The sequence below is a fragment of the Stegostoma tigrinum genome, chromosome 26 (genome assembly GCF_030684315.1).
Source record: "Stegostoma tigrinum isolate sSteTig4 chromosome 26, sSteTig4.hap1, whole genome shotgun sequence".
Lineage (NCBI taxonomy): Eukaryota > Metazoa > Chordata > Chondrichthyes > Orectolobiformes > Stegostomatidae > Stegostoma > Stegostoma tigrinum.
Genome location: NC_081379.1, coordinates 50,071,338 through 50,095,591, shown reverse-complemented (window position 1 = coordinate 50,095,591; position 24,254 = coordinate 50,071,338). Strand labels below are relative to the sequence as shown.

At 41.4% G+C, this 24,254-nt stretch overlaps 1 protein-coding gene across 2 annotated transcripts in view; it reads left to right on the top strand.

The window, feature by feature from the left end:
• si:dkey-91m11.5 (PH_BCR_vertebrate and RhoGAP_Bcr domain-containing protein) overlaps nucleotides 1–24,254 on the top strand; it is a 613,456-nt gene that overhangs the window by 198,016 nt on the left and 391,186 nt on the right. Inside the window, exons 5-8 of one of the 2 annotated variants that reach the window (XM_048555996.1) lie at nucleotides 2,413–2,520; nucleotides 14,341–14,401; nucleotides 15,985–16,037; nucleotides 19,707–19,847. In XM_048555996.1, coding sequence (XP_048411953.1) covers nucleotides 2,413–2,520; nucleotides 14,341–14,401; nucleotides 15,985–16,037; nucleotides 19,707–19,847 — 363 coding nt within the window. The remainder of the gene's footprint in view (nucleotides 1–2,412; nucleotides 2,521–14,340; nucleotides 14,402–15,984; nucleotides 16,038–19,706; nucleotides 19,848–24,254) is intronic. The other variant, XM_048555997.1, reaches the window with a different exon arrangement.

The following is a 24,254-nucleotide window of genomic DNA, read 5'->3' as shown; positions in this document are numbered from 1 at the left end:
TGCTAAGAGCCTATTACTAGAACTGCAGTATAATCCCAGAGATGGGCAATGTCTTTTCAGCCCCTCGCTGCTAATTTGAAAGTGTCAGAAATAGAAAACACTTGAGGCAATTGGGGTTCTAATGGACTGTCAAGATATAAATCCTCAGAGGCATAAACGATCACTGCAGTTTGCTGGAAAGCAAGTTCTCCAGTTGCATGCCCCAACTCTACCACTTGTAAACATTAACTCAACTCAGCTCCTTGATTCGATCTCTGAGACTCTACATAGTTCTGTAAGAAGACAGCTAGACCCTGCGAATAGACCTTCATCTATTTAGCAACATAGGATGAAATATTGGTGATAATGGGAACTGCAGATGCTGGAGAATCCAAGATAACAAAGTGTGGAGCTGGATGAACACAGCAGGCCAAGCAGCATCTCAGGAGCACAAAAGCTGACGTTTCGGGCCTAGACCCTTCATCAGAGAGCCGAAACGTCAGCTTTTGTGCTCCTGAGATGCTGTTTGGCCTGCTGTGTTCATCCAGCTCCACACTTTGTTATCTAGATGGAATATTACTTAATTGCAATAGGTGTCTTTCCTTTGTCCTGCAGTAATGTTTGGGGATAATATTTTATTGTGTATAAGAAAGAATATTGTTAAATAGATTGAATCGGTATTTTAAAATACATTGTGTTCATTTTTTTTCTGTTCTGGCACCGAAGTTTTTATTTTTAGATAATTTCAGATCTTCATTCAATAAGGTCAAAATAATTGATAGTTTGTGTAATTTTCTACTGTTGGTTCTTAGTAGAACAACAACTTGGATTAAGTAAATACCTGGAAGTTTTAAAAACTTTAATGTCCTGCAGAATGATCCAGAGAGTAACAAAGAAAAACAAATGTACACATGAAGCAACTATTAGGTTCAATTTGAAGGTCATTTAAATGTTGTTATTTTCTCATTGATGATGAATTCTTGTGTTGATATTTTGTTCAATTTCCTCGTTCCCTGCCTTTACTGTCCTTGTTCTTGTACACTTACATTTTATTCTAGTTCTGATGAAGGAAGCTGAATATCAATACTCTTGCTCTTATTGCTGTAGTTCATGTAATATATAGTATAAATAAAATTAATTTCTTATTTTAACAACAGTAGTAGAAGCCACGTGGATTGGCAACTACATCTTTCAAAACTATTTTTAAAGTTACTTGCAATACAGTTGATGCTTGTACTTCGAAGGACTGTGCCAGGTTCCATGAATAGCATAACTTGTATTGCAAGTGGTGGTCACCTAGACAGATTGTTCAGTCAAATAATGGAGTGTTCTGGATTGCTAGGAATGCCGTTTTTCAGGCATCATATTGAACCATTATAGATTGGTTATGTGGACACAAGTATCACTTGGTTGGAGAGCTCTCTCAGCATTGGGCCAAATTTTATTCCTCAACTGATCCATCTCATTAGATATTTTGGATCTTACTTGGCTGCGACATTTTTCAGTAGAATAATAGTGATGGTAAAAACAGATTGTACCTATAATAGTGGGACATTTCAAATTGTTTCAGCCAATGAAATTCATTTTGAGGTACAGCCACTGTTTTATTGTAGGAAACAATAGCCGATTTGTTTTTCTTGCTGTATCAATGTGCTAGAAAACGCAGTAGGTGTGACACTGACTGTGGAGAGAGTAGGAATAAACATTTCAAGTCAAATATGATTGTTTGGAATCACATCTCAGACACCGTATTTGACTCAGAATGTTAACTGTGTTTGTTTCTGCCACCACAGATGCTGCAGACTTGCTAAGTATTTCCAACATTCCAAATTTTTATTTCAGATTTTGAACATCTGTTATATTTTGTTTAACAACTGGGTAGTCTGCTTTTGTAATGTTGATAAAGGGATGATTATTAGCCAGGACAGTGTAGAGAGTAAGTCTGTTTTTCTTTGAAATAGTGCCATCTACCAAAGCAGTCAGATGGGTCTCAGTGGAAATATAGCATCTTTGCTAAGGCAGCAGTCATCACTCAGAACTGAATTGGATTGTCAGTTTTGACTTTTGTGCTGAATCCCTGGAGCGGAGCTTGAACTATGTTTCCTTTGAGTCATAAAATGCAATGTGACTGACAGATTCCATCACAAAACTAAAATTGTGTAGACGTTGCAAATCTTAAACATAACAGAAAATTTCTAAAGAAGGATCCAGACCTGAAACGTCAGTTTTCATGCTCCTCTGATGCTGCCTGGCCTGCGGTGTTCATCCAGCTTTACACCTTTTTATCTCAGACTCCAGCATCGGCAGTTTCTACTCTCTCTAACAGAAAATGTGAAATATTTTGAGATATTGTAAGTAAAGTGCATGTTCTTTCATTCTAACTGGTAAATAGACCAGTTTAAAATTGTGATCAACTTTTGTATATTTTTGCAGGCTAGCCAACTTGGGGTATACAGAGCATTTGTGGATAACTATGAAATCGCTGTAGAGACAGCAGAGAAGTGTTGTCAAGCCAACACGCAGTTTTCAGAAATTTCAGAGGTATAATTGCTAATTATTTACTAGATACATTTTTAATTGCAATTTGAGCAATTCATGCACATAACATGAAAAAGTGAGTTGTGAGGAAGCATGAAACATGCTTGAGACAATATACTTGAATAACGAAAGTAGACTGAGAGAACGAAGTTTCTGGCACAATATGAGACCATTTAATATATTTGGTCAATACCAGCTCTTTGGTAAAGCAATCTAAAACTCATTTGATGCTATGTCATGGTCACTTTCGGATGGTTTTATCCCATGCATGTGCTGCCTTTGTCCTTCTAAAAACATAAGAAATTGGAACAAGAAGCGACCATATGGCTCTTCTTGCTGGTATTTATAGCAATCATTGATGATCTTGAGCTTCAACTCTACTTTCTCCTTGTTCTGTAATTCCCTTGATAATTCACTTGATTCTCTGAGAGACCAACTTCTGCCTATCTCACTTCGAAGTATATTCAGTTATTGTACACACTATAAAGCAGAGGTTGACTCCTCTCTGTCCGAGAACTAAAACTGAAATGCCTAAAGAGGAACTCCTTGCCCTGTAATCTGTTTAAAAAGCAGTATGAAAAGTTTGTAACCTGCATTTCAGCAACTTCTAGCAGTTAACCAAAAGAAATCCCTGATACTCACTTTACAATCAACAAGTAAAAATACTAACTGTGACAAGTGAACAAATTAACTAAAGTATTAAACCGAATAAACCCCTTCTAACTACTTACTATTCCGGAATAAAACAAGATTCTAATGGTATCATAGAATCCCCACAATTTGGAAACAGGCCCCTCAGCCAAACATATCCATACCGACCCTCGGAGCAGCCCACCCAGACTCATCCCCCTATAACCCATCAAATCTACACATCCTTGAGCACTCTGGCCAATTTAACATGGCCAATCCACTTAGCCTGCACAACTTTGAACTGTGGGAGGAAACTGGAACACCCAGAGGAAACACATGCAGTCATGGGGAGAATTTGCAAACTCCACATCGCCACCTCAGTGTAGAATCAAACCCGGGTTCTTGGTGCTGTGACTTAGCAGTGCTAACCACTGAGTCATTGTACCGCCTATTATGTTGTTCCAATAAATACAAATCCCACTTATATAAAATAAAAAAGAATGTTAGCCTTTTGAAATTATAGCCAGGTTACGTGTCTTCCGGAATGTTCTGTGCCTTCTCATTGAATGTTCTGTCAGGAATGCCTTCTCTGTTGCTTCTTCTGTCAGGAATATTAACTAGTTGTACCATAGTTACCTTTTGTTCTTTAAATGGTGCTTTTTCTAAGACTTCTAGAAGACTGAGAGAGTCAGCAATTCTGTCTTGAGGGCTCAGAGCTATTAACTCTGGCAGATGGCAGCTAGCTGTCTTGTCTTTGTTCAGCTGCCCTCTTCTTTTATACCCTTGATGACACATCAATTTCTTACAGTATGATTGTCCTATGTTTGTCAAAATCATCAGATTGAAATTTAATTGGTTTTTGGTATGTGAATGCCTGGTTCAAATTGAGTGGCTAAATTCAAGACTTGTTGTCTTGGGAACAAACAAAACTGCTGTTAACTGTGTAGCCTTTTGATACAGGTGTTTCAATTTGGGTGAACTCTGTGCACCTGCAAACCTACAAGCTGCTGCTGTCAGACATCCTGTTTGAACCTCGAAGTGTAGAAGAAGCACGTCATCTTTTAAAGGGACTATGCACTGCTTTCCCCTCCTAGCATTTTACAAACACCAAATTCTGACTTCCTACATTCTAATCCACAAGTACCCTTCTCAACTTTGCAACATGCATCCTCAGACTTCTGGGTAGAGAAGTCCAAAGATTCACAGCCCTTTGAATAAGAACATTTCTCTTTATCTTGGTTCCATATGATCAGTTCCATATCCAAAAAATGTGTCAACTTATTTTTGCATTTCCCAGCCAGGGGTATCAAACTGTCAGTATCTGCCCTGTCAAGTCAAAGGGGATTTGCTGTCATTGTTGGAAAATCAAGTCAATATAAATCCATTTGAAACATGCCAAATAGTGGAAGCAGGTGCTAAAAGGGTAAATGATCTTATTATTGTCAGAACAGATTTAAACTTTGCAGACCAGCCATTATCAATCGTAAATGGCAGTCAGGTCAGCAATTAAACACCTAACAGGAAGAGGTTTTGTAAATAAACACAACCTTAATGATGGAGTAGCTCACTGTATTGGTACCAGAGACAAAGCATTTGCACCCATCTTCAGCCGGAAGTGGCAAGTGGATAACCCATCTCAGCCTCTCCTCAAGCCCCCAGTGTCCCACGCCAGTCTTCATCCAATTCAATTCACACCACATAGCTCAAGATAATGATGTCCTGGGGCTGAGACGATTGACTCCCAACAATCATGACTTTCCCTACAGCCCTCTGGCATCTCCTTGTGGCCAGAGACCATTTAAGAAATTAGGCCAAGACACGTGCACGGTGGCTGAGTGGTTAGCACTGTTGCCTCACAGCGCCAGGCACCTGGGTTTGCACATTCTCCCCGTGTCTGCTTGAATTTCCCTTGGTGCTCTAGTTTCCCTACACAGGCCAAAGATATGGAAATTAGGTGGATAGATAATGCTAAATTATCCACAGTATTCAGGGATATGTAAATGAGGTGCGTTAGCCATGGGAAATGCAGAGTTACAGAGATAGGGTGGTGGGATGCCCGGAGGGTTTAGAGGGTTGTGTGGACTTTGTTGGGCTGAATGGCATGTATCCACGCTCTGGGGATTCTATACTATGATGGTTCTTCCATTACATTAGATACGACTACAACCAGTATGGAGTTTTCCCCCTGATTTCTGTTGATGTCAATTTTGCTTGACTTCCTTGGGGCCCGTATTGGTTAACTGCTGCCTTGATGTCATGGGCAGTTGCTGTTAGCATTATAGATATCTACAGCACAAAAAAAGGCTCTCTTGAATCTGCATTTGTCAAAAACCACTGCCAGGCTATTCTAATCTATCTTCTAGCATTTGGACCATAGCTTTGTATGTCATGGCATCGCCGGCATATGTCTTAAATGTTATGATGGTTTCTACCTCTGCCACCTTACAGGCAGTGATTTCCAGATTCCCAACACCATCTGCATGAAAAAAAATCCTGACATCCTCTTTAATCTTCTCCCTTTACGTTAAATCTGTGCCCATGATCATTGATCCTTCCACTAAGGAAAGATTATTTTTCCTGTCAACCTGTCTATGCCCTCTTAATTTAATGCATCTCAGCCATGACCCCCACTTCAGTCTGCTCTGCTGTAAGGAAAACAACCTTTGTCTATCCAGTCTGGCCTCATTCAAAGTTTTGTCAAGGTCTGTAGCTTGGGTTGTGGATGAAGTTGTCGACCTCCTTGCTGAGCTGGCTTGTTCTCGTTCAGATGTTTCATCATCGTGCTAGGTGACATCATCAGTGGACCCTCTAATGAAGCAATGTTGTTCTACCCTGCTTGGAATTTATACTGTCTGGTCCGTTAGTGTGAGTACTGTCATTTCTGGTTTTGATCTGTATGGGTTTGTATGTGGGGTCCAATCCTGTGTGTTTGCTGACATTACTAGAGGAAGCAGCAACACAGACCAGCAGCTCAATCAGCAATGACAACATTCTCGAACTACTGGGCTTCTGCCTCACCACACACTTGTTCTTTAATGGTCAAGTATACAAATAATCCAACAGTACGCCATTGGGCTTACCCTTCTCAGGAGTCATTGCAGAAGCAGTCATGCAAAGTGTAAAACATGCCACCTTTTCCGCATTCAACCTAAACAGTGGATCCAGTACGTAGATGACACATTTGTCATTATTAAATGCAACAAATTAGAGGAGACCCACCATCTCATCAGAGCGTGTTTGCAAGATTAAATTCACAAGGGAAGAAGAAAACAATAATCACCTTCTGTTTCTGGATGTTAATGTTGAGCGCATGACCAACGGGGAGTTTCAAACCTCATGATGCAGAACAGCTCCTCATACTGATCAAATCCTCAATTTCCACAGCAACCACCATTGCCCACAAACAAAGCTGCATTATGATACTATTTAAACGGGCCAGAACACACTGCAACACTCTGGAGCTATGCAGGAAAAAGGAACAGCACCCATACAAAATCCTTGCTATAACCAGATATCCCCTCAACTTCAACCGCAGATACCTACTAAATAGACAACAACAGGATGACACAGTACATCCTAATACACTGGCCACACTGCCACGTATCAAGAACATATCGGAACTGACAACAAGACTCCTAAGACCACAAGGAATCATGGCGGCCCACAAGCCCACAGCCACTCTAAGACAAACACAAGGAATAAAGACCCCATTCCCACAACATGTAGAGCCAACATTGTTTATAAATACCATGCAACAACTGCAAGAAACATTACATCAGACAGATAGGAAGGAAACTGGCCATCAGAATATATGCACATCAGCTAGCAGCAAAACAGCATGACGAACTCTCCTTAATATTGGGACACTCAGACAGAGAAGTCATCAGTCCAACTGGGACAAAGTAACCATAGTAGCCCAAGCCAAACATAGGCATGCACGGGAATTCCCATGCTTGTCCACCCATAATGCAATCAACAAACACATAGAATTGGACCCCTTATACTAAGCCTTACATCAAAACCAGAAATAGCAGTACACATCATAATGGACCAAACAGTATGAATTCCACACGGAGTAGAATAACACCGCTTCATCAAAGGCTCCACTGATGATATCACCTATCATGGTGACAAAACATCTGAATGAGAAAAAGCCAGCTCTGTGAGCAAGTCCGCACCCTCAATCTGTCCTCATAGCTGAAACCCCTCAGCCCGGGCAACATCCTGGTATCTATCCACTGCGTCCTCTTGCGTGAAATCACCTTCCTCCTAGAATGTGGATTCCAGAACTGTACACAATACTTGTAGCTTAACCAATGTTTTAAACAGTTCTCGCATCACCTCCTCTGCTCTTCAACTCTGCCTCGATTAAGAAAGGTAAATATCCTGTATGCCTTCTTAACCATTCTATCTAGAATCACATAGAATCCCTACAGGGTGGAAATGGGCCCTTTGGACCAACAGCCAACCCTTGGATCATCCCACCCAGACCCAGCCCCCTATAACCCACCTAATCTACGCATCCCTATGGGCAATTTAGCATGGCCAATCCACCTAGACTGCACATCTTTGGACTGTGGGAGGAAACCGGAGCTCCCGGAGGAAACCCACGCAGACACGGGGGAAAGTATAAACTTCACACAAACAGTCGCCCGAGGCTGGACTCGAACCCGGGTCCCTGGCACTGTGAGGCTGCATGCTGCCCGTGTTCTGCTGTTCTATCTGTTCTGCTACCTGAACGTAACATCCTTTTCTGATGAAGGGTCTAGGCCCGAAACATCAGTTTTTGTGCTCTTATGAGGCTGCTTGGCCTGCTTTGTTCATCCAGCTCCACACTTTGTTATCTCTGCTACCTGAAGGGACCGGTGGACATGCACACCTGGGTCACCGATCCTCAATGCTCCTTGAATCCCCCCATTCATCATGTATTCCCTTACCTTATTTACCCTGCTGATGTGCGTCACCTCACACTTAACCAATTGAATTCCATTTGCTACTGATCAGCCCATCTGACCAGCCTATCTATTTCCTCCTGTAATCTAAAGCTTCTTAACAAAACTGTGGTGACTGTTCTTGATTCATCTGCACATTGAGAGGCAGAGATTGATCTGTCTCTCAGAATTGCTTCCAGTAGTTTTTCCACCTGAGGTTAGACTGACTCATCTGTAGTTTCCTGGTTTACATTGGTCGCCCTCCAGTCTTCTGGCATGTCTCCTGTGGGCAGAGAGGAATTGAAAATTATTGCCAGTGCTCTTGCCTTTTCCTCCCTTGCTTTACTCAATAATTTGGGATACATTTAATCTAGCCCTAAAGATTATCTACTTCTAAACCTCACAGACCACTCACAACCTCCTCTTGGTACTAATTTCTCAACCCATAATCATTCTTCTCACTCGTAAATACTGACACAAAGTAGTTTCCTATCGACATCCTCTGCCATACCCCTCCACAAATTACCACTGTGGTCCTTAATGGGACCTACTTTTCCCGTAATTATCTTCTTATCCATCATGTACTTGTAAAGTAACTTGTTAGGTGCCCAACTCATTCTGAAGATTTGTGGTCCAGTACTATTGCTGATGTGTTATCATGACCTTTGCTGTATGTGTTCAACTCTGTCACAGGATCTTCTATAGTGAATTGTATGGTGATCGATATCTGTCTTTCCATGGGCCTGCCCAGGAGTTTGAGAAAGTTCATCGACTTGGCGCTTCTGACTGAAGTTGGTTGCAAATGCAACCTTTAATTTTGCATTGATATACGCTGGGCTCTTTCAATTTTGGGGATGGACGTCTCTGTGAAACCTCCTCTGTTGGTTGTTTTATTGCCCACCACCATTCACATTTGATTGTGTGAGGACTACAGCATTTTGAATTGTCCTATCTCGTTATACTCTCTTCCACTCTCTTCTGTTGGGCAAAAGATAGAAAAGTTTTAAAATAGGTGCCAGTAAATTCGAGGACAATTTGTTCCTCGTTGTTATCAGACTGTTGAATAGATCTCTCATATATTAAAATTGAGCTTTCTCTGCACCTTCTCTGTCACTGTAACGCGATATTCTGCATTCTGTTCTATTACCCTGATGTAATTAATGTAAGGCATGATTTGCCTGAATAGCATGCAAAACAATACTTTTCACGATATCACAGTATGTGATAATAATAAATGAAATCAAATCAAATCAGTGGTAATGGGATTGTTTAACTTTATTTAACATGTTACGTCCACTGTGTAGCATACGTGTAAACCTGTGTTCTAGTTTAACTGATGCCTCACTATCAAAGCTGCATGCTTTCCTACTCTTCATCCATGAATAATACCTATTAATGCTTGTTATGGTTACTTTTTTTTCTTCCTTGTATTTTTTACCCACTTTATAATGCTTTTTCATGTAGGAATATAGATATTTAGTCCCTTGAGCCTACTGAATGAGATCATGGTGGATCTGTGGCCTAACTCCATAAACCTGCCTTTGGCCCGTATCCCTTAATACCTTTGCTTAACAAATATTTGTCTTTCTCAGATTTAAAATTAATTACTGATGCTACATTCACTGCCATTCATAGTAGAGGGTTCCAAACAAGGATAATAAATCAAAGTAGGGGGGCACGGTGGCTCACTGGTTAGTACAGCTGCCTCTCAGTGCCACAGACCCCGGTTTGATTCCACACTCGATGACTGTGTGGAGTTTGCACGTTTTCCCAGTGTCTGCGTGGGTTTCCTCCGGGTGCTCCGGTTTCCTCCCAGTCCAAAGATGTGCAAGCTAGGTAGTTTGGCTATGTTCAGGGATGTGCAGATTAGGTGGGTTTATAGGAGGAAGGATCTGGGTGGACTTGTTGAGCCGAAGGGCCTGTTTGTACACTGTAGGGATTCTTTAAAAACCTCAACCACCTTTGTGTGCAGAAGTACTTCCTAACATCTCTCCTGAACAATCGGGCGCTAATTAGCAGTCAGTGTCCCTTGTAACAAGTCCACAGAGGCCAATATCCTGTCACCAAGTCATCCTTTATTTATGTGTGGAGAGTTCTCGATACCCAGCCAGCTCCTTCAGACCCAGCTTTCAGCGTGAACAGGATGTCTGACACTCCTGCTCTTATCTGTCAGGCAGGGCTTCCTGATTGGGCCTGTTAATCTGGTCCAATCAGAGAACTCATATTGTATGTCCCGCCTGGCCAACCTCGTTACAATTACTGTATCCCTCATTCTAAGTCCAAGGACTTCAGCCAGTTCTTTTTTTCTTGTAGCTCCTCCTGGGGAGTTTTAGCACCAGGTCAGCTTCCTCCATTAAATTTACTCTCTTCCTGAGGTGCAAAAGGGATGAGGCAGCAACATCCACCGTGTCCATCTCAGATTCTGAGGTATCTTTAACGCTTGACGGAGAGAGCCTGACAGAACCCTACAGATTCTGGAACAGTTGGAAAGGCAGTTGAGGAGCCGTGCACTTTTTGCTCCTGCACCATTTGTGAGTTCGCAGCTGCCATATGGCCCATATTCCTGCTCAGGACTGTTGCATCTACCTGAATTTCATACGTCGCTGGACCTGACTTCGCATTGTCCATGCCTCTCACCCATGCAGGGCCATTCCTATGGCTCCTTCACCAAACGTCGTTCCAAAGTAAACTGTCTCTCTTGCTGAGCAGAGTCTTGTGTCTAGCATTGGCGTTCCTGGTGCGGCTTCAGCAAACTCCCATTCCCTCTCTTCAGGTCTGGAAAGATCAAATTTAACCTGGTGCGGAGTCTTTTCCCTGTTATCTACTCTGCTGGAGTTATTCCTCCTATTGCATGAGGGTAGTCCTATAATCAAACAGGAACTGGAACAGTTTGATTTCTAGTGAAGCTGTGGGCTGTTTCTTTAAGCTTGCCTTCAAAGTCTGGTCTGCTCTTTTTGCCAGGCCACTGGACAATGGATCGTATGGAGCAGTCCTTATAGGTCGAATACCATTCGACTTTAGGAAATAACTCAAATTCCCTACTACTCAACATTTTGACACTTTCCATAGGAGTCCATGTATTGAAAAAGATGCACACAGTTTTTCTACTGTTGTCCCCTGTTTGATGAATGCATGTTCAGCCATTTTGAGTGGGCATCCACAATGACTAAGGGCATTGAGCCCATGAAAGGACCTATATAGTCGAAGTTTAACCAAGTTCAGGATTCCCCCAGCCATTCCCATGAATGTGGCGGAGCTGCTTGTTATAACTTTTGTCCTGGCCTTGCTGGAGCCACCAACGCAGCTATGTCTGCATTCAGTCTTGGCCGCCACACATAACTGCTCGCCAACATCTCCATTTGCAAAACCCCTGGATGACCAATGTGCCCTAATCACAAAACTCATTTTGTGAAGTCCACCAGTTTGACTTCGTTACAATCACTGAATGCTAAGAGCTAGAATCCACAACCAGTGGAAATAGTTTATCTTTATCTACCCTGTTATCTTTTACTGTTAATAGATTGGAAGAGTTCAATCAGGTCACTCCCTTAACCTTTAAATTCTAAACACAAAGGCCAAATTTGTTTGATAGCTCCTCATAACTTCCGAAGTCCAGGTATAATTCTTGTAAACCTACATTGTACTCCTTCCATGGTGAACATATCCATCTGAAAGTGTGGTGCTCGGAGTACTCCAAAGGCAGTCTAAGCAGTGTTTTGTATAATTGCATCACAACTTCAGTATCATTATACTCCAGTCTTGTAGATACAAAGATCATTATTCCTTTAACTTTCTTGACTATTTTCTTCATCTCTTTGTGGCATTTTAAAGATCTATGCACCAGAACCCCCAAGTAACTTTGGATATCAACTGAATTTAACTTTGTACTACCTGGAAAGTAACCTGAACTCTCCTTTTTTGGTATAAAATGGATAACCTCACACTTGTTTTCATTGATCTCCATCTGCCACAGTTGTGCCCATTCGATTAGTCTATCAGTATCCCATTGTAATTTATGCTATCATCTACACTGTCTACAATGCTGTCTAACTTTGTGTCATCAGCAAATTTTGATATATGACTTTCTCTGCCACTTTCCAAGTCATTAATAAATAATGTGAATAATTTAGGCCCTTACACAGATCCTCATGGGATACTTCTGACCACATCCTGCCAATTTGAGTATCTACAGTGTCTGTGCTCTCTGTCACTCGCCACGTAACCAGTTTCCCAGTCATGTCAATAATTTACCCCCATTCCCTGAACTTCTGCCTGGGTGAACAGTCTGTTCTGCGAGACTATATCAAATGCCTCTAGAAATCGATATAAACAACATTCATAGACATTCTCTTGTCTACTACCCTAAGTCATCTCTTCAAAAATATTCAGTAAGATTTTTCAGCTATGACCCAGCTGTCATGAACCTATGCTGCCTCTGATTAAGTGAAAATTTTTAAGATGTTCCATTTCCCTTTGATAATGTATATCCTTGATTATATGCTCCAGCAATTTTCCCACCACAGATGTTAGATTAACTGGTCTGCAATTGCCTCGTTTTCGTCTTTTGCCTTCTTGAAAAGGAGAGTGACAGCTGCACTGTTCCAATCCAGAAAACTGAGTCTTCTATCTAGGAAACTTTAAAAAATTATAATTAGGGCAGCTAAAATGTGCTCCTTTATTTCCTTTAACAGCCTCAGATGGAAACCATCAGGCCCTAGGGACTTGTCGACCTTTCATTACATTAGTTTCCTCGCATTTTTAATTACCAATGTTTTACTTACATTAATTTTATTCAGCCCCTGTTCCCGATCCACTGTTAATTTCCTGTGACTTCCTGTGACTATCTCCCTTTTCTACTTTAAGAACTGAGGCAAAAGTAATTATTCAACATGTCTGCCACTCCCAGTAATTATTGGCAATATCCCCATCTTTCAGTCTTCAGTCGTATTGCTCCTGACCTCTGCCTTCCCTGATGTAACTGTGAAATTTCTTCCTTTTGGTTGTAATGTCCCTGGCACGTTTCCTTTTATAATTGCTTTCAGTAGTTCTTATTAGTTGCATTGTGGCCTTTTGCTGGCCTTTGTATCTTTCCATTCAGTGTGGAATCTGTGATGCTTTTTCTACTTTTGTAATCCCTTTCTTCTATTTTTATGCTGTTCGTTCTTTCTTTAGTTGTTCTTGGCTTTTTTTTTCGATGAAGTGGAGTTTTTCCCTCTCAAGGGTATAAACTAGTTGGTATTGTGTTAAATGTTTCTTTAAACATCCTCCACTGTTCTTTAGTTGTTTCACCCATTAGCACTTTTTCCTCGTTTACTGTAGACAGTGTCTGTTTCATCTCATTAAGGTCAGCCTTACTTAAATCTAAAACTGTAATAGTTGATTTACAAAAGCTACGTTGAACACGTTCATATTATGCTCACTACTTGATAAGTATTCATGCACAATTAAGCTACTGATTTAATCTGGCTAATTACTGGTTCCTAAATCCAATTTTGCTTGTCCTCTTGTTGCATCAAGGACACATTGTTGTAGGAAACTATCCTGGACACATGCCAGAAATTCACTACCTTTCTGACAGATGCTCGTCTGCTTCTGCCAATCTTAGAACATAGAACATAGAACATAGAACAGTACAGCACAGAACAGGCCCTTCAGCCCACAATGTTGTGCCGACCATTGATCCTCATGTATGCACCCTCAAATTTCTGTGACCATATACATGTCCAACAGTCTCTTAAATGACCCCAATGACCTTGCTTCCACAACTGCTGCTGGCAACACATTCCATGCTCTCACAACTCTCTGCGTAAAGAACCTGCCTCTGACATCCCCTCGATACTTTCCACCAACCAGCTTAAAACTATGACCCCTCGTGCTAGCCATTTCTGCCCTGGGAAATAGTCTCTGGCTATCAACTCTATCTATGCCTCTCATTATCTTGTATACCTCAATTAGGTCCCCTCTCCTCCTCCTTTTCTCCAATGAAAAGAGACCGAGCTCAGTCAACCTCTCTTCATAAGATAAGCCCTCCAGTCCAGGCAGCATCCTGGTAAACCTCCTCTGAACCCTCTCCAAAGCATCCACATCTTTCCTATAATAGGGCGCCCAGAACTGGACGCAGTATTCCAAGTGCGGTCTAACCAAAGTTTTATAGAGCTGCAACAAGATCTCACGACTCTTAAACTCAATCCCCCTGTTAAATTAATCTTGTTAAAGTTAAAAGTTTCTAGTCGTTACAAGCTTATTGTTATTTTTATTTCAGAATTTAAAAGTCAGGAATACAAAAGACTTGAAAGATCAAAGCACTAAGAATTCTCTGGAAGGTAGGATATTCCAGTATTTTTGATTGGGACAAATGGAAAGTAATGATTATTAAATTTGGTTTTCATTTTTGGAAGCATTTTGAAACTAGGTACTGGTGCTGTCTTTCTTGGATTTTTTAAATCGTAACCTTCAAGCAGTGACACCATATGGAAACTTTCTGCTCAAATATATTTACTACTGATATTCCAAAGTGGTAAAAAGTAAGAAAGATGGTGCCAGTTACTGGATGTTCTCATGAATTGGCAAATTAGATCTAAAATTGGCTTAGTGAGAGGAGGCCCATGGTAGTGGTAGATAGTAGAAGGCTGTTTGTGTGACTAGACCAGTGTGCAGTGGCTAAGTGCAGGATCAGTGCTGGGTCCCTTATTTTTTGTGATATTCATAAGTGATGTAGATGAGAATATGGGTGTGATGATAAGCAGGTTTGCAGATCACACAAAGATTGGCTAGGTGAATGATGGTGTAGAGGAACGTGTTAGGCTTAAAGGAGGATATAAATGAAATGTGAGGTGATACACTTTGGAAGAAAGAACAAGTTAAGGGAGTACTTAGTGAATGGCAAAACACTAAGAAACTCAGGATCAGAAGGATCTTGTGCTTGTCCACAGATCCTTGAAGATTGCAGGACAGTTTTGTATAGTTGTTAGGAAGGATTTCAGTTGAGGCGTAGATTATAAGAGCAGGGAGGTCATATTGGAGCTGTCAGAACATTGGTTATGTTACAGCTGCTGTACTATGTGCAGTTCTGGTCATCACACTATAGGAAGGATGTGATGCCCTGGAGGGGGTGCAAAGAAGATTCACCAGGGGCTTGCCCAGGATGGAGTATTTCAGCGGTGAAGATTTTGCTGGAAAAGTTCAGATTGTTTTCTTTTGAGCAGAGGGCTTGAAGTGGTCCAAATAGCTTAAATTATGAGGACATGGACAGGGTGAATAAAAAGCAACTGTTCCCCTTAGTCAATAACAAGTGGGTATGATTTTACAATGAAAGGTGAAAGGTTTAGAGGGAATTTGAGGAAAAGCTTTTTTTCATCCAGACAGTGGTTGGGATCTGGGATGTACAGCCTGGGGTGGCTGTTGAGGTGGGAAACGTCACAACTTTTGAAACATTCAAGACTATTGGCTTAGTGTGGGAAAGTGGCACAGTGTAGGTATTATATCTTTGGCGGTACAGATTCAGTGGGCTGAAGGACCTCTTCAGTACTGTGTGATTCTGTGATTTACTTAAAATTTTTGCTTCCTTCAGATTGTAATGCAGTTTGCTAGTATTTCTTCTTCCTATAGAGTACTGCACAATGTGCATGTGTAGCTTCTAGGTGATGGGCAGTAATAAATTTGTTAGATAACTTGCCAATATTCTTATCATGACACATGCATGAGTGAATGTTGAGATTCCAGAGGTTGCAATGCCTCTGAAATGGTATTTCAGTTACAGGAGGGATGAATATTGGAAAACGAAATGTTGAAGAAAAATGGAATTGTTAAGTAAGATAGGTGAGAAATTGTATTTCACAGATTTATTTTTCTTAAGTTTTGACTGTTTTGAAAATCTTGCTTATTTTACTGTTCTGTCTTTCTCCAGCTCTTCTGTATAAACCTGTTGACCGTGTCACCCGAAGCACACTTGTTCTCCATGTGAGTACAGCAGTGGTTTACAATAAATTGCTAATTTGACATTACTTCTCTTTATTTCCAGTGTTCTTTATTTGGAGTCAGTGATAAACATTAAAGCAAATGAGCCAAAACAATTTTAAACAGACATTTCAAAAACAGAAATTGCTAGAAAAAGCACAGCAGATTTCCAAATGCAGCCTCACCAACATCCAGTACAACTGCATCAAGATGTCCAAACTCCAAGACTCAATGCTCTGACCGATGAAAGTAACCATGCTGAAAGCCGCCTTCACCACCCTGTCTGCCGTTGATTCTACGTTCAAGGAGCTATGAACCGGTACTCCTAGATCTCTTTGTTCTGTAACATTTTCTTAAATCCGTTCACTGGATGAGGGTGTTGCTGGCTAGCCAGTATTTATTGCCCATCTGTAATTGCCCAGAGGGTAGTTATAAGTCAGCCACATTGCTGTGGGTCTGGAGCCACATATAAGCCATACTAGGTAAGGAAGGCAGTTCCCTTCCCTGAAGGGCGTTAATGAACCAGATGGGTTTTTCTAATTAACGGCAATAGATTCATGGTCACCATTAGACTCTTAATTCCATATATTTATTGCATTTAAATTCTACCATCTGCAGTGGTGGGATTTGAACTGAGGTCCCCAAAACGTTACCCAGGTCTCTGGATTAACAGCCCAGCAATAATGCCGCCAGGCCGTGACCCCCTTCCCCAGGGCCCTACCATTGACTGTGTAAGTCCTACATAGAAACATAGGAGCAGAAGAACGCCATTTGGCCCCTCCAGTTTGCTCTGTCATTCTTCACTATCATGGGTGATCGTCCAACTCAATAGCCTAATCCTGCTTTCTTCCCATAACCTTTGATCCTATTCGCCCAAGTGCCTATATGTAGTCGCCTCTTGAACACATGCAATGTTTTGGCATCAACTGCTTCCTGCGATAATGAATTCGACAGAATCACCACTCTTTGGGTGAAGAAATGTCTCCTCATCTCCATTTTAAATCATCTACTCCGAATCCTGGTACTGTTACTCCTGGTTCTGGACATACCCACCATCGGGAACATCCTCCCTGTCTAGTCCTATTAGAATTTTATAAGTCAAATCGTCCCTTGGTTTGATCTACTAAAATGCAATGCCTTGCATTTACCTAAATTAAACCCCATCTGCCATTCCTCGGCCCACTGGCCCAGTTAATCAAGATCACACTGCATTCCAAGATAACCATCTTCACAGTCCACTATTCCACCAATCTTGGTATTATTTGCAAACTTACTAACCGCACCTCCTAAACTCTCAACCAAATTGTTTAGAAAAATGATGAATAGTAGTGGACCCAACACCAATCCCTGTGGCACATGGCTGGTCACAGGCCTCCGGTTTGAAAAACAACCTTCTACCACCACTATCTGTGTTCTGCTGTCAAGCAAATTTTGTAATCAACAAGGATAATGGAATGTTGGCTTTTATATCTGGAGAATGAGAATACAAGGGGCTAAAAATCATGTTTCAGGGATACAAAGCTTTTTAGATTTCACCAGAATTATGTGAAGGCTGATAGGGTTAATTTTTGTAAGTAGACAATGGTACTGTCGTTTTCTGTAAAAGCGTTGTGCCAAAAATCATGTGTCAAAAACTTCAACAGTAACCATCCCACCACACACAAACGAAGCTGCGTGCAAACACTATTTAAACGGGCAACAACACACCACAACAACATAAAACTACGCAAGAGGAAGAAGGATACCTCTTTCAGGTTTTCAAGGATAATGGATACCCAAAAAGCTGAGTCAGAAGAACACGAACAACATCAGGAAGATACTGTACGCCCCAACACACTCATCATACTACCCTACATCAGGAGTACATTGGAACCACCCACAAGACTCCTACAGCTGCTGGGCATCAGAGTGGCGCATAAGCCCACATCAACCGTACGATAACTGCTCACCCGAACTGCAGACCCACTCCCTGCCATGGACAGGACCAATGTGATCTATAAGATCCCCTGCAGAGACTGTGAGGAGCACTACATCAGACAAACGGAAAGGAAACTGACAACAAGGGTACATGAACACCAACTGGCTACAAAAAGACATGACCAGTACTCACTCATCTGAATCCACATGGATAAGGAGAACCACCAATTCGACTGGGACAACACCGAAATCCTGGGACAAGCTAAACAGAGACAGGTGAGGGAATTCCCAGAAGCCTGGCACTCCACGAGCCATGAATAAACACATTGAACTCGAACCCATATGTACTCCACTACAAAGGAAAACCGGAAGTGAGGCAGTCCAGCTCAACGGACTCCAGAGTTTAAAAACCAGACAGGAAGGAAAACATGGAGGCCAAACTGATGATGTTATCCTGCATGGTAACGAAACGTCTGCAGAACAACAAACCAGCACGGCGAGCCAACCAACTTCAAAAATCGTGCATCTGAAATATATTACCAATAACAATTGGGAACAGCCTATGACTGGGTGGTATGGTGGCTCAGTGGTTATCCCTGTTGCCTCATGTGCCAGGGATCCAGATTTGATTCCATCTTTGGGTTATTGTCAGTGTGGAGCTTGTACATTCTCCCTGTGTTTGCGTGGATTTCCACCAGATGATCTAGTTTCCTCTCACAAGATATGTACTGGTTAGGTGGGTAGGCCGTGCTAAATCGTTCCATAATGTTCAAGGATGTGCAGGCTGGGTATGCTCACTGTGGTAAAAGTAGGACAATGGGAATAGCGTGGGGGGCTGAGTCTGGGTAGGTGGCTCTTCGGTGAGTCAGTGCAGACCTGATGGGCCGAATGGCCTCTTTCCACACTGTAGGGATTCTGTGATTCTGTACTGAACTCCTCCACCCCGATTCCAGCTGACATTTTCCTCCTTCCATTCATTCGTTTTCTTTGAACTTATATTGTCCAGTAATTCTTCGTGGAACTCCAGAAATCAAAATCTCAACACCTGGCTGTCTTGTTCCTATAAAATTATTGCCCAAGAGTGGAATGGTCCCGAATTTGTTTTTTACCAATTCAGCATCAATCACAGGATCCCCAGAATTGGCTCTGCTTCCTGCCTTCACGCAAGTATATATCAAAACCCTAAGGATCCAGCCTTAACCCTTGTTCCACGTTCATGTTCTGTAACTTTTTAATGTCACCTACAAACGGATCATTTGCCACTTATCCTATTTCTTCACTATATCTCTCTCATTCTCTCTACTCCTCCAGTGTCTGTCTGCTGTTAAAGTATTTGCACAACATTCAGTCTGTTTTATGTGCCACTTTCTCATCTTAGAAATTGGAAAGACTGAGAATCTTATCTTTTCCCCTTGCTGCAGGCTATATGCTCTCCTCAGCCCTTCCCACTGTTTATTCTTCCAACCTTGACACTTCTTTTGATTCCAAGCTAAGGTGAGCTTTCATTTTTACATGCTGTCCAACACCTGGGTGATGGTGTGATTCTATTTCCATTATTCCTCTGACCTATCTCCAGATAGTTGACCATATTCTGTGACTATATTGTAACCTTAGTAGTCAATATATATGATGTCCCTTTTGGCAATTTTAATGAGATCAACATTGGATCTCAATGGATCACCTTATGTGCAAGCAGAAATGTCTTTTGGTACTGTTCTGAGCTACAGTCTAATTGACTATCTTATGTTTCTGTAGGATTTATTAAAACACACACCAGTTGGTCATCCAGATCATCCTTTGCTACAGGATGCCCTCCGTATTTCACAGAACTTCTTGTCAAGCATTAATGAGGAAATCACTCCCAGGAGACAGTCCATGACTGTGAAGAAAGGCGAGGTGAGTTTGTTTGTCATAAGCATGAATAAATGTGCAGCTCATTTGTAGATAGATTTAATTTCTCTCAAGCGGGAGTGTTTTCTCACTTAATACCTTATAAAAATGACATCACATCCTGTACTTGACAGTTTTCCAAAACAAATCTTCACTGACTGGATGGCACATGGCAATTTGGATTGCAGCCAATTAATTCAAATTATCTATGAATTTGATTATTTATTGTCCTGAAACAAACTTAAGTTATTTGGAATGGAGTCATTGAAGTGGAGAAGGTAGCCTGTTGGCTCATTCTGTCCAAGCTAGCTCTCCATAGAGCAACCCAATGAATCCCATTCTCCTGTTCATTGTCTGGCAAGTTTTCTCCTCAAGTGATTACCCAATTACCTTTCTGAATTTATTTTTTGCCTCTATTTCCACTACCCTTGTGGATAGCAAATTCCAGATCATCGCCATGCATTGCATTTTAAAAAAAAGGTCCTTCAGTATATCCACTGGTATATTTTGCACAAATTCTGTGTCTCCTAGAATAGCTTTTCTTTTTTCTATCTTGTCTAAACCTGTTGTAATCTTATACACATTAGATTAGATTAGATTAGATTCCCTACAGTGTGGAAACATGTCCTTCGGCCCAACAAGTCCACACCGCCCCTTGGACCATCCCACCAGACCCATCCCCCTATAACCCACACACCCCTGAACACTATGGGCAATTTAGCGTGGCCAATCCACCTAGCCTGCACATCTTTGGACTGTGGGAGGAAACCAGAGCACCCGGAGGAAACCCACGCAGACACGGGGAGAATGTGCAAACTCCTCACAGACAGTTGCCTGAAGCTGGAATCGAACCCGAGTCCCTGGTGCTGTGAGGCTGCAATGCTAACCACTGAGCTGCTGTGTCACCCTTATCTATCGGAGACAGCAAGAACTGCAGATTCTGGAGTCAGAGTCAATACAATGTGGAGTTAGAGGAACACAGCACATCAGGCAGCGTCAGAGGAACAGGAAAGTCGATCTTTTGAGTTTTCATCTTTCAGGAATGGGGAGGGGTAAGGGAGCTTGGGAATAAGTAAAAGGAGGGGTTCGAGTTGGGGGAAGGTAGGTGGGATCGTAATAGATGGATGCAGATATTAGGTTGTGGAGATAGATCATGGGAAGGGTGGGGCAATTAGGCGAGAAAGAAAATGGACAGGTTGTGTCAAGTCAAGAAGGCAGGGATGAGAGGGAGGGTTGGACATAGGATGAGGCTGGGGGTGGGGAGATTTTGAAACTGGTGAATTCTGTGTTGAGGCCATCAGGCTGTAAACTCCGAAGGTGGAGTACGAGATGTTGTTCCTCCAGTTTATGTATTACGTCGTTGTGGCTCTGAAGGAGACCCTGGATTGACATGTCACCCAGGGAGTGGGAGGGGGTATTAAAATGGTTGACAACCAGAAGGTGCTGTTGATTATAGCGTACAGAACGCAGATGCTTCACATATCGGTTACCAAGTCTGTGCTTGGTCTCACTGATATAGAGGAGACCGCATCGGGAACAATGGAACTGTAGACCAGGTTGGCAGATGTACAGGTGAACGTACAGACAATGAGAGTACAGACAATGAAGGCCATCAGATTGACTGGGTCAAAGTAACCATAGTAGTCGAAGCCCAACATAGACACGCACAGGAACTCCTAGAGGCATGATTCTCCACCCGTAATGCAACCAACAAACACATAGAATTGGATCCCAAATACAAATCCATACTGATCAAAACCAGAAATGACACTACTCACCATACCGGACCAAACAGTATAAGTTCCAAGTGGAGTAGAATTACACAGCTTCATTGGAGGCTCCACTGATGACGTCACCTAGCATGGTGATGAAGCATCTGAATGAGAAAAAGCCAGTGTGGCGAGCAAGTCAACAACCTCAAAAAAGGACAATCAAGCCCAACCATGTAGTAAAATCTTTCGTTTCAGGAACAATTCTGATAGATCTCCACTGCACCTACTGTCAGAGACCCTTGATTATTCATAATGTGTGCTGACCAGAATCTTGACATAAATACTGTGACTGGTTATTGTGTAACCAGATCTTTATAAAGGTTTAGCAAAACATCCCTGGTTTCATATTGAATGTCTCTGTTTATGAAGGCCAAGTTTTCATTAGCCTTTCTAACAACTGTCAAAATGCCTGTTACCTTTTGAGATTGATAGAAATGCATCCTTGTCCCTCTGACCCTGCGTATCTTTAAAGCAGTGCCACTAAGACTGTGTTTTATTGTTTTTGTAAGTTTAATGTACAAGGGAAGTTACAATGATCATCAAAACATAAAATATATATTTCTATTAAAAATGCCAAACAATTATGTTAAATATAGATAGAATCCAGTGGGTAAGTTTTGAAAGTCAGTAAGCTCAGTTGGCAGGATGGCTAGTTTGCAATGCAAATTGATCCCAACAGCATGGGTTCAGTTTCCATACTGGCTGAGGTTACCATGAAGGACTGTCCCCTTGCCTGAGCTGTGGTGATCCTCAGAATAAACCACCACCAGTTACCTTTCTGTAATGAGAGAGCAGCTCTGTGGTCTGGTAGAACTATGGCTGATCTTTTACCCTTACTGAACCCAAACTGACCTGTATCTTTCAGAGAGAAATCTTTATCACAGAGAGTTGGGATAAATGTGTTTTTTTAATGGACGGCAAGAAGTAGATAGTGGGGTACCACAAGGTTCGGTCCTTGGACCCCAGCTATTTACAATCTACATTAACGATTTAGATACAGGGATAGGAAGCTCTGTAGCCAAATTCGTGGATGATCAAACATAGACGGGACAGTAAATTGCAATGAGGAAATAAGAACCTTACAAATGGATATAGTAGGGAATAGGAGAATGGGCCAAAATGTGGCAGATAGAGTTCAACGTGGATAAGTGTGAGATCATACATTTTGATCGGAAAAATGAGAATGCGACCTATTATCTAATTGGGGAGAGACTTCGGTATGCTCCAGTGCAGAAGGATCTGTGTGTCTTCGTTCATGAGCCACAAAAAACTAGCATGCAGGTACAGTAGGTATTAAATAAAGCAAATGAAATGTTGGCTTTTATAGCTAAAGAAATAGAATGTAAAGGCAAGGAAGTATTGTTGCAACACTTCAAGGCACTGGTGAAAGTATACCTGGAGTATTGTGTACAGTTTTGGTCCCCTTATTTGAGAAAAGATGTAGTGGCATTGGACGCAGTTCAGAGAAGGCTCACTAGATTGATCTCAGGGATGAGGGGTTTGTCGTATGAAGAGAGATTGAACAGTTTAGGCCTATACTCTCTGGAATTTAGAAGAATGGGGGTAATCAAATTGAGGTATTCAAGATGATAAAAGGTATAGATAAAATGGACATGGAGTAGATGCTTCATCTTGTGGGATACTCTAGCACGAGAGGTCATAGTCTTAGGATACAGGGTAGCAGATTTAAAACTACTTCTCCCAAAGGGTTGTGAATCTGTTGAATTTGCTATCCCAAAGTGCGGTGGATGATGATACAGTGAGTAAATTTAAGGAGGAATTAGACAGATTTTTAATTTGTAATGGGCTGAAGGTTTATGGGGAGAAGGCAGGAAAATAGGGATAAGGAACATATTAGCCACGATCGAATGGCGGAGCAGACTTTGATTGACCGAATGGCCTAATTCTGCCCCCATATCTTATGAACTTGTATATTCGATGCTTACAGATCTGTTTTTCTGACTGTTATGCTTGTATGTGTAATATTCTGTTCAGAGTTTGGTTGACATTCCTTTACAATTTGGTTTATTTATGTGATCAATTTATGTAACCATTGTTTACATAAAAATTCTGTTTCTAACACAAATTGTTCTTTATCCATCTTTCTTGACTGTTAAAACTTGGTAACAAAAGACAATAAAAGCTGGGGTTTTTTGTTTATTTAATTAGGAAGAAATAATACTTCCAAAAAATTCATGTTCGAGTTGTGTATAAATTTGATTATGCCATTGTTGTTCTGCTGAATGGCATTGCACTCTCCTGGTTTATTTGTTGACCAGTCAGAAATGATAGCAGAATAGATATGTATATACATGGTGGACATGACTAATGGGAATAAGACTAGACATACAGCAAACTTTGTTTTAACTGGCACCTTATGACTTCCAAGATGTCTGAGTAGTGTTATTTAGAGCATCTAAACATTCTTAGGTTTGTCTTAAGAACCTTGGGGTTGGAGTTCTAACTCTTCCGCAGCAGCTGGGGTATTTAAATTGAATAAATCTGTAATCAAAAGCTGGTAAAGACAATCTAACTGTGAAGTGAAACCTTTCTCGTTCACTGATGCCCATCCTTACTGAACCCTTACCCGTCCTTATCCTATGTGCTGCTTCAGCCCAGCACCAATGTGGTTGATTCTTAA